Source organism: Aquarana catesbeiana, linkage group LG06 (assembly GCF_042186555.1).
Source record: "Aquarana catesbeiana isolate 2022-GZ linkage group LG06, ASM4218655v1, whole genome shotgun sequence".
In the NCBI taxonomy this organism is placed as follows: domain Eukaryota; kingdom Metazoa; phylum Chordata; class Amphibia; order Anura; family Ranidae; genus Aquarana; species Aquarana catesbeiana.
This window is the reverse complement of record NC_133329.1, coordinates 413,517,757-413,528,494: the sequence shown is the minus strand read 5'-3', so window position 1 is coordinate 413,528,494 and position 10,738 is coordinate 413,517,757. Positions and strand designations below refer to the sequence as shown.

At 51.5% G+C, this 10,738-nt stretch overlaps 1 protein-coding gene across 1 annotated transcript in view; it reads right to left on the bottom strand.

Moving 5' to 3' along the window:
* Positions 1 to 6,241, bottom strand: part of HEG1 (heart development protein with EGF like domains 1) — a 34,764-nt gene extending 28,523 nt beyond the window's left edge. The window contains exon 1 of the mRNA XM_073635248.1: positions 6,108 to 6,241. Coding sequence (XP_073491349.1) covers positions 6,108 to 6,241 — 134 coding nt within the window. The remainder of the gene's footprint in view (positions 1 to 6,107) is intronic.
* Positions 6,242 to 10,738: the final 4,497 nt, after the last annotated feature.

Here is a 10,738-nt window from a genome sequence, read left to right as displayed (position 1 = left end):
CCCCCCCCCCCCCCCCCCCATAATATATCTTCTCCCCACCACTAACCAATATTATACCTCCTCTCCCCACCCCTAACCTATCATACCCCCCCCCCCCCCCCCCTAATAAATCCTTTACCTACCCCTAATCTATTTCATACCTTCTACCCTCCCACCAAATATTTGCAATACCCCTCATTGTGATAGATCCTCCACCCACCCATAACCTATATTATACCTTTTCTGCCCCCCCCCCCCCCATCTGGTGTTGGAGCAGGTAGGTCAGTAAATGAGGGTACAGGAAGGTGTATAAGGGGGAGGGGAGCAGTTTTCTGGTGTCGGAGTAGGCATTGCAATATGTGGGGGGGGGGGGGGATGTTATATATGGGGTGCAGTAAGTATTGACCCAGGGGGTGAATGTGGGGGGTGGGGGGTATAGTGTGGGGCAGACAGTTTAAAGTGACGCAGTCAGAATTTATACAGCGAGCAGAGAGGGATATGAAAGGGGTAATACCAGTAGGGGGGGCAGTATGTGGGGGTGTATGAGGTGTACAGGAGGGCAGTTATTTGGTTTTGGGGGTGCATTATTCTGGGCGGTATAATCGGGTATGTAGCAGTCTAGTTGGGGGTGTATGGAGGGGTGGGGGGGGGTCAGATATTGGGTTTTAGGGTAGGTAGGTCAGTCTGGAGGTGTGGTGTGCAGGGAATGTACCCGAGGGGTTATTATTGTGTCCAGTGGGGCAGTATTGGGTTATAAGGAATATGGGGGGGGGGGGGAGCAGTTATGAGATTTTTTGGGGGAAGGTTAATACGTGGTGGGTACGATGTATATGGGGGGGGTAGTAATAAGTTATAGGAGGTATACAGTGTGTGCGGTATATTGTATATGGGGGGGCAGTTATGAGGTGTTGGGGGGGATAGGTCAGTATGTGGGTGGTATGAAGTATTTGGGGGGTATACAGTGAGTTTTGGGGGGTTGTTTATATAGAGGTGTAGTTCAGTATGTGGGGGGGGGGTATTGGGGTACACAGGGGGCAGATATGTGGTGTATGGGGGGGGTCAGTATTTGGGGGGGTATGATGTATATGTTGGGCAGTTATGAGGTGTTTGGAGGTATTATGTATATGGGAGGGGGGCAGAATAGGGGGTATTGGGATAGGTCAGTATATGGGGCGGGGGGGGGGGGCAGAAATGGAGTTTTGGGGGGTTATGTTTCTACAGAGGAATTGTTCAGTATGTGGGGGGTATAGTATATATATATATGGGGGGGGGGGGGGGAGTATTGGGGTAGGTTGGGGGGTAGCTCAGTAAGTGGGGGGTATTGTGGGGTATGGGGGGTCAGTACAGAAGTATTGGGGTAAATGGGGGGCAGTTATGAGATGTTTGGGGGGTAGGTCGGTATGGTGTATATGGGGGGGGCAGTATAGGAGGTATACAGTGAGTTTTGGGGGGTTGTTTATATAGAGGTGTAGTTCAGTATGTGGGGGGGGGGGGTATTGGGGTACACAGGGGGCAGATATGTGGTGTATGGGGGGGTCAGTATTTGGGGGGTATGATGTATATGTTGGGCAGTTATGAGGTGTTTGGAGGTATTATGTATATGGGAGGGGGGGGCAGGATAGGGGTATTGGGATAGGTCAGTATATGGGGCAGGGGGTGGTGGGGGGCAGAAATGGAGTTTTGGGGAGTTGTTTATATAGAGGGGTAGTTCAGTATGTGGGGGGTATTGGGGTACACAGGGGCAGGTATGTGGTATATGGGGGGAGGGGGTAGGTCGGTATGATGTATTAGGGGGTGGGGGGCAGAATGGGGGGTATTGGGGGTAGGTCAGTGTTTGGAGGGTATTATATAGTGAGTTTTAGGGGGTTATGTTTTGGAGGGTAGGTCGGTATTTGGGGGGGTGTTGTGTATATACAGGGGGGGTATTGGGGAAGGTCAGTATGTGGGGGGTATAGAGAGGGTAGGTATGTGGTGTATGGGGGGTATTGGGGTAGGTCAGTATATGGGGGGTATTATACAGTGAGTTTTGGGGGGGTAGGTCGGTATTTGGGGGGTATAGAGAGGGTAGGTATGTGGTGTATAGGGGGGGTAAAATAGGGGGTATTGGGGGTATGTCAGTATATGGGGGGTATTATACAGTGAGTTTTGGGGGGGTAGGTCGGTATTTGGGGGTATAGAGAGGGTAGGTATGTGGTGTATAGGGGGGTAAAATAGGGGGTATTGGGGGTATGTCAGTATATGGGGGGTATTATACAGTGAGTTTTGGGGGGTAGGTCGGTATTTGGGGGGTGTTGTGTATAAACAGGGGGGTATTGGGGGTAGGTCAGTATATGGGGGGTAGGTCGGTATTTGGGGGGTGTTGTGTATATAGGGGGGGGGGGGTATCGGGGTAGGTTGGGGGGGGTAGGTCTAGAAGAATTGGGGGGGGGAGGGGGTCAGTTGTTCGGGTCGGTCTGGGGGTGCGGTATAAGCGGTAGGTACCCCGGGGGGGTCAGTAGAAGTTGCCCCGGTGGGGGTCTCTCACCCTCCTCCCCCCTCTCCCGGGATCCGCCGCTTCTTCCTCCCCCACCGGAACCGGAGACAGGGCGGCCGGGCGCGGAGAATGCCGGGAGGAGGGGGCGGAGCTGGAAGGGGAGGATCGGGGGTGGTGACGTCACCGGCGATGACAGCCGCTGATACCGAACGCTGCGACAGTGATCGTTACCGCCGTCACCCCGCCCACAGAGGGTGTCCCCGCCCACAGAGGGGAGGGGCGTCACCTGAGTGATTTCCTGCCTCTTATAAATAGACCTCACAATAAAGTTCCTCCTTATAATCATTTATAATCACCCCCTAAGGAGAAATCTGATTGGTTGTCATGAACTGCTCACATTTCTGACTGATATAATCATCCAATCAGAAGAAGAACCCGAATCCACAGATCTGACTTCACTGGCAGCATGCTGGTCAATGACCCCCCCCCTCCCCCCAGAGGACCAACCTGACAGCCTGATCTCACTTTCACCCGGTCAGCAATACACCAGTATGGGGAGGAAGAAAGTTCTGATCAATTGTATCCAATTACCTCCTTCACATGTATCCATTTGTATCAATATTGTCTATAGATGACAACCCCGCCCCCCAACATCTGATTGGACGTCTCCCACCAATCAATGTAAAATCCCCAACCACATCATCCAATCAGGGTGCAGCAGAATAAAGGGGACCCCTCATTATAGATACAATCCCTCATCTTGTGACTCGCTACAAAGTTACAATGTTCATTATGAGGGGTTCCCACCATCCTTGTCCTGAGTTCCCGGGTCTGTACACCCGCTGTGCCCATTATGAGGGGTTCCCACCATCCCTGTGCTGAGTTCCCGGGTCTGTACACCCGCTGTGCCCATTATGAGGGGTTCCCACCATCCCTGTGCTGAGTTCCCGGGTCTGTACACCCGCTGTGCCCATTATGAGGGGTTCCCACCATCCCTGTGCTGAGTTCCCGGGTCTGTACACCCGCTGTGCCCATTATGAGGGGTTCCCACCATCCCTGTGCTGAGTTCCCGGGTCTGTACACCCGCTGTGCCCATTATGAGGGGTTCCCACCATCCCTGTGCTGAGTTCCCGGGTCTGTACACCCGCTGTGCCCATTATGAGGGGTTCCCACCATCCCTGTGCTGAGTTCCCGGGTCTGTACACCCGCTGTGCCCATTATGAGGGGTTCCCACCATCCCTGTGCTGAGTTCCCGGGTCTGTACACCCGCTGTGCCCATTATGAGGGGTTCCCACCATCCCTGTGCTGAGTTCCCGGATCTGTACACCCGCTGTGCCCATCATATTGTGCCCATTGTACAACTCCTTTGCCAGACACTGCGCGTGCCTATGCAGCCAGGAAGAGGCTCATCTCTCTATTCCCCCTCCCCGTCCCCCATCTCAGCAGTTGCCAGCAGAGAGGAGGATAGAACTCCTCCTACAGATCCTGTGCCTTTCTGTGCAGCCGCAGCACTCCCTGGTTTCCCCTCTCTTGGTCTCAGCATTTAGCAGACTCTGGCAGCTAAGTTCAGCCCTCCTCCAATCCTCCTCCAGTCTTTGCGCTGTTTTCCAGCTCTGCCCCCCCCCCAGCTTCTTCCCAACACAAGGTAAGGGGGTGCGATGTGATGTAAGGGAAGGTGGGGAAATCTCTTCTTCTGATTGGTGGGGGGGGGGGGGGATTGGCGCTTGACATCTCATGTATAGGGAGGGGTGCTTGGGACATCTAGTCTTACAGAAACACCTGGTCTTTTGGGGGTGAACCATAATGGTGATTGTAGCCTGCAATGAAATAAGGTTTGATACCCTTCCATGGTGGAAAGGTCCCATTGGGTCATTAAAGCATCCCCTGTTACTGTCGGAGAATCCCTGCAGCAGTAAACTGGCTTGTTTTAGTGCACAGACAGCCCAGATTATGGGGCCTTCTAACATCCTCCACGAGCATTCAGGATTGGCAAGGTATCTAGATGTGTGGACCTCTTCTCCGTGTCCAGATGCTACCAGATGGGAAAAATAAGGTCTCTATTGCCCCTTAGAGAGAGCAGCACAGACAAGACTACCGCCCACCATTTCTCCTACAACAGAAACCAAGCTAGTTCGTTTGTCACACAAAGTCTTCTGTTCCTCCTTATGTCCCGTACACACGATCAGACTTTCCGACAACAAAACCGTGGATTTTTGTTCGAAGGATGTTGGCTCCAACTTGTCTTGCATACAAACGGTCACACAAATGTTGGCCAACAATTAGAAACGTGGGAACATGGTGACATACAAGACGTACGACGAGCCAAGAAAAAGGAAGTTCAATAGCCAGTGCGGCTCCTTCTGCTTGATTCTGAGCATGTGTGAACTTTTGTGCGTCGGACTTGTGTACACACATTCGGACTTTCCGACAACAAAATTTTGTTGGCGGAAAATTTGAGAACCTGCTAGCCAACATTTGTTGGCGGAAAGTCCGCCAACAAATGTTCGATGGAGCATACACACGGTCTGGCTTTCAGCCAACAAGCTCACATCCAACATTAGTTGTCGGAAAATCAGATCGTGTGTACGGGCATTAGTGGTGAAGACACACCAGCACCTAATCGTTATCCAGAGGCATCTATATCAGGAGAGTTGACCAGGAAAGGATCCTTCAACAAAGGAGAAACACCTATTCCAGAAATCCAGGACGTACCCCAGAAGATGAGAATTCTCCCAGGTAAGGAACAGAAGTCCTTATCTCCCTGATCGGAAGACTGAGTGAACAGGATGGGAACTATATGATCTTCTGACGCAGACAAGACAGGTCTACTCAAGAGCTGGATCCCCAACAGCAGAATAAGGAGCTAAAGCAGACCAAGAAGAGATGGGAAATAGAAGGTGCCTCATAGAGGAAGATCCTCAGCACCCAAGACTCCTACAAAGGTTGAGAGGCGGGTATCTTTATGTCTCCATATGTCCATCCACCCAACCTCCGGGAGAAGTTTCCAGAGAGGGTAGTACCACTGAAGTGTGGCCCTACAGTTGGAGGTGGATGCTTGTACGGTTGGGGACATAGATAACCATTAAAATCACCCATGAGTAACAGGGGAACATCAGGAATACTGGTATCTCTCTGACCAGTAGTGAAGGGCATGAAGACAAGCGTGCTGTAGACTCTTCCACAGAAGAACCAAACTGGTACATGTCTTCTGCAGGCAATAGACAGTTTTCAGAGCTGATTTAAAAAAAAAAAAACAGACCCAACCAAACCTTTCCGGGATTAGGCATAACTGGAAAGTGTTGTCCACTAGGTGCTGCAGTAATCGTACTCTCTGCAGGAGGTCATCTGAGTGTCCCACAATGGGTATGCCAAGAGAAGGCACTGGGGCCAATTTAAGGAATACTAGTTGTGTAGAAGGGACACTGATGATGTAAAGCTCAGTTCAAAGCAGAATTCCCTCAGTTTAGGGAATAGCCAATGCTGGTCTAAGCTGACCAGGCAGGTAAAAGGGTCTCTCTAGAGAAAAACCAAGGATGGTGACTTTTATGGGACCCAGGCACCACTGATGCAGGCAGGATTGCCAGAGGACCAGGCTTAGAGGGTATGGTCCTGCCTACCTCAGCAGTAGGTGAAGGAGGAATGGGACTCAGCTGACCTTTTCTTATACTTCTTATGTAGAGGCAGGTAAACTGGCCAACCTCCAGTGATATCTCTGATAACTTCAAGGATTGGTCCATAGAGACAGTCCCTCGAAGACTGAGCGAGGTAGGTGCGCCTTGGATATAGCATCTGCCCTCAGAACCTTACCAGAGTGCTCTGCCCTTTTGTATGGATGAAAGTCCCAGTAAGAGCCAAGATTAGAGGCTTCCAGCAGGCCATTGCGACTGAAGCGTAGGGCTCCAGACATCTCTACAAGTTTAAACAGGAATGGGTCCACTAACCCAGCAGAGAAATAGTCTTTAGTTTTTGAGGGGATTAACCTATTCTGCCTGTGTGTGACATATAAAAATCACAGCAGAACAAGGCAGCGCCCACCAGTGACAGTGGGAGGACATACAGTGAAGGGAAAAAAGTATTTGATCCCCTGCTGATTTTGTAGGTTTGCCTACTGACAAAGAAATTATCAGTCTTTGGACTTTAATGTGCTTGTTCTTAAGCCACATCTTTGTTGCCTTGGCCGTGTGTTTTGGGTCATTGTCATGCTGGAAGACCCATCCATGACCCATTTTCAATGCCCTGGCTGAGGGAAGGCGGTTCTCACCCAAGATTTGATGGTACATGGCCCCGTCCATTGTCCCTTTGATGCAGTGACCTTGTCCTGACCTGACCCCTTAGCAGAAAAACACCCCCAAAGCATAATGTTTCCATCTCCATGTAGGACAGTGGGGTAATGGTGTTCTTGGGGTCATAGGCACCATTCCTCCTCCTCCAAACACAGCAAGTTGAGTTGATGCCAAAGAGCTAGATTTTGGTCTCATCTGACCACAACACTTTCCCCCAGTTCTCCTCTGAATCATTCAGATGTTCATTCGCAAACATCAGACGGGCCTGTACATGTGATTTCCTGAGCAGGAGGACCTTGTGGGGGCTGCAGGATTTCAGTCCTTCACAGTGTAGTGTGTTACCGATTGTTTTCTTGGTGACTATGGTCCCAGCTGAGATCATTGACAAGATTCTCCCTTGTAGTTCTGGGCTTATTCCTCACCGTTCTCATGATCATTGAACCTCCACGAGGTGAGATCTTGCATGGAGCCCCAGACCGAGGGAGATCGATCGTTATTTTGTGTTTCTTCCATTTGTGAATAATTGCACCAACTGTTGTCACCCTCTCATCAAGCTGCTTGGCGATGGTCTTGTAGCCCATTCCAGCCTTGTGTAGGTCTACAATCTTCTCCCCGACATCCTTGGACAGCTCTTTGGTCTTGGCCATGGTGGAGAGATTGGAATCTGATTGATTGCTTCTGAGGACAGGATGTCTTTTATACAGGTAACAAGCTGAGATTAGAAGCACTCCTTTTAAGAGAGATTGCTCCTAATCTCAGCTCGTTACATGTATAGAAGACACCTGGGAGAAAAAAATCTTGCTGATTGAGCAGGGATCAAATACTTCTTTCACTCATTAAAAATGCAAATCAATTTTTACTTTTTTTAAATGCGTTTTTCTGGACATTTTTGTTGTTATTCCGTCTCTCACTGTTATAATAAACCGACCATTAAAATTATAGACTGATCGTTTGTCAGTGGGAAAAAGTACAAAATCAGCAGCCGATCAAATACTTTTTCCCCTCACTGTATGCCTAATTGTTGGTGTCAGTGGCCCATCGTGGGAAGAATTGTGTCCCATTGGTGGTATTGAGAGGAATTGTGCCCCATCATTGGTTTGATTGTCTGTGTCAATCAAAGGACACGTGCCTAATTATTCATGTCAGTGGATGAAATAGTGCCCCAAGCACCGGAAAGCAAAGGGCCACATCCTGCCCCCCCGGGGGCCACAGTTTGAAGACCACTGGCATAGAGGAATACTTTAAACAGCAGGTTTAATGAAAAGGTCTTTGCAGCTGTAGGAGCCCTGACTGTAGGCTGGACTTCAGATCAGTGCCCACCACATCTCTTGCACATCTAAAGTAACGGTAGAAGACCTGAATTCCTCCAAAATAATCTGGTCAGAGAGAGACTGGGGGCACCCTGGATCAGAGATGGTCCCGGTGGACTGGAGGCACCCTGGATCAGAGATGGTCCCGGTGGACTGGAGGCACCCTGGATCAGAGATGGTCCCGGTGGACTGGAGGCACCCTGGATCAGAGATGGTCCCGGTGACCGATGCCCGGCTCCCTTCTATAGCCATGGTAGACCAGAAATAGACTCTGCAGGGGAAAGCGCAGAAGTCAAGGGGTCACCTGAGGTACCGTTCCCTCTGCCACCTAGAGATGAGCTCAAGCAGCAATGTTTGAAGGAATCTTAATTGAAGAAGAAAATAAAATCAAAGAAAAAAGGGTCAGCAGAAAATGGTTAGACTTTGTCCAGCAGAGCTGGATGAATGGATGTCCATCCCCTGAGGACACTAGCAAAAAACGAGGCATGCTGGGAGTAGGAGGGGTTATCATGGCCTATATTTTTTGTTTGTTGCCAATATTCAGTCCTGTAGGTGGCAGTACAACCAAAAAACACGACTTATTGTGTTCCTTGATGTTTGACGGTCACTGAATAGGGTGTAGGGGGAAGGGGGGCCTGTATGTGTGATGTCACTGTGGAAGGGGAGAGCCTGTATGTGTGATGTCACTGTGGGAGGGGAGAGTCTGTATGTGTGATGTCACTGTGGGAGGGGAGAGCCTGTATGTGTGATGTCACTGTGGAGGGGAGAGCCTGTATGTGTGATGTCACTGTGGGAGGGGGAGCCTGTATGTGTGATGTCACTGTGGGAGGGGGGAGCCTGTATGTGTGATGTCACTGTGGAAGGGGAGAGCCTGTATGTGTGATGTCACTGTGGGAGGGGAGAGCCTGTATGTGTGATGTCACTGTGGGAGGGGGAGCCTGTATGTGTGATGTCACTGTGGGAGGGGGGAGCCTGTATGTGTGATGTCACTGTGGGAGGGCAGAACCTGTATGTGTGATGTCACTGTGGGGGGGCCTGTATGTGTGATGTCACTGTGGGGGGGGGGCTGTGTGTGTGATGGTCATTGTGGGGGGGGGGCCAGTATGTGTGATGGTCACTGTGGGAGGGGGAGCCAGTATGTGTGATGTCACTGTGGGAGGGGGAGAGCCTGTATGTTCGATGTCATTGTGGGGGGGGGAGCCTGTATGTTCGATGTCATTGTGGGAGCCTGTATGTGTGATGTCACTGTGGTAGGGGCCTGTATATGTGATGTCACTGTGGGGGGGGGCTGTGTGTGTGATAGTCACTGTGGGGGGGGGGAGCCAGTATGTGTGATGGTCACTGTGGGAGGGGGGAGCCAGTATGTGTGATGTCACTGTGGGAGGGGGAGAGCCTGTATGTTCGATGTCATTGTGGGGGGGAGCCTGTATGTTCGATGTCATTGTGGGAGCCTGTATGTGTGATGTCACTGTGGAGGGGCCTGTATGTGTGATGTCACTGTGGGGGGGGGGGGCTGTATGTGTGATGGTCACTGTGGGAGCCAGTATGTGTGATGGTCACTGTGGGAGGGGGGGGCAGTATGTGTGATGGTCACTGTGGGAGGGGAGAGCCGGTATGTGTGATGTCACTGTGGGAGGGGAAGAGCCGGTATGTTCGATGTCATTGTGGGAGGGGGGGACCTGTATGTGTGAGGTCATTGTGGGGGGGGGGGGACCTGTATGTGGATGTCATTGTGGGAGGGGGGGGACCTGTATGTGTGATGGTCACTGTGGAGAGGGCCTGTATGTGGATGTCATTGTGGGAGGGGGGGAGCCTGTATGTGTGATGGTCACTCTGGGAGGGCCTGTATGTGGATGTCATTGTGGGAGGGGGGGGACCTGTATGTGTGATGGTCACTGTGGGGGGGGCCTGTATGTGGATGTCATTGTGGGAGGGGGGGGACCTGTATGTGTGATGGTCACTGTGGGGGGGGCCTGTATGTGTGAGGTCATTGTGGGAGGGGGGGTGCCTGTATGTGTGATGGTCACAATGGGGGGGGGGGGGCCCTGTATGTGTGATGTCATTGTGGAGGGGGGGAGCCGGTATGTGTGATGGTCACTGTGGGAGGGGCAGCCGGTATGTGCTATTGGTCAATATGGGAGGGGGGAGCTGGTATGTGCTATTGTATACTGTGGGAGTGGGGAGCCGGTATGTGTGATGGTCACTATGGGAGGGGGGAGCTGGTATGTGTGATGGTAACTGTGGGAGGGGGAGAGCCTGTATGTGTTATTGGTCACTGTGGGTGGGGGAACCGGTATGTGTTACTGGTCACTGTTGGAGGGGGAGAGCCTGTATGTGTGATGTCATTGTAGGAGGGGGTAGCTGGTATGTGTTATTGGTCACTGTGGGTGGGGGGAGCCGGTATGTGAGATGGTCACTGTGGGAGGGGGGAGCTGGTATGTGTTATTGGTCACTGTGGGTGGGGGGAGCCGGTATGTGAGATGGTCACTGTGGGAGGGGGGAGCTGGTATGTGTTATTGGTCACTGTGGGTGGGGGGAGCCGGTATGTGAGATGGTCACTGTGGGAGGGGGAGAGCCTGTATGTGTTATTGGTCACTGTGGGTGGGGGAACCGGTATGTGTTATTGGTCACTGTTGGAGGGGGAGAGCCTGTATGTGTGATGTCATTGTAGGAGGGGGTAGCTGGTATGTGTT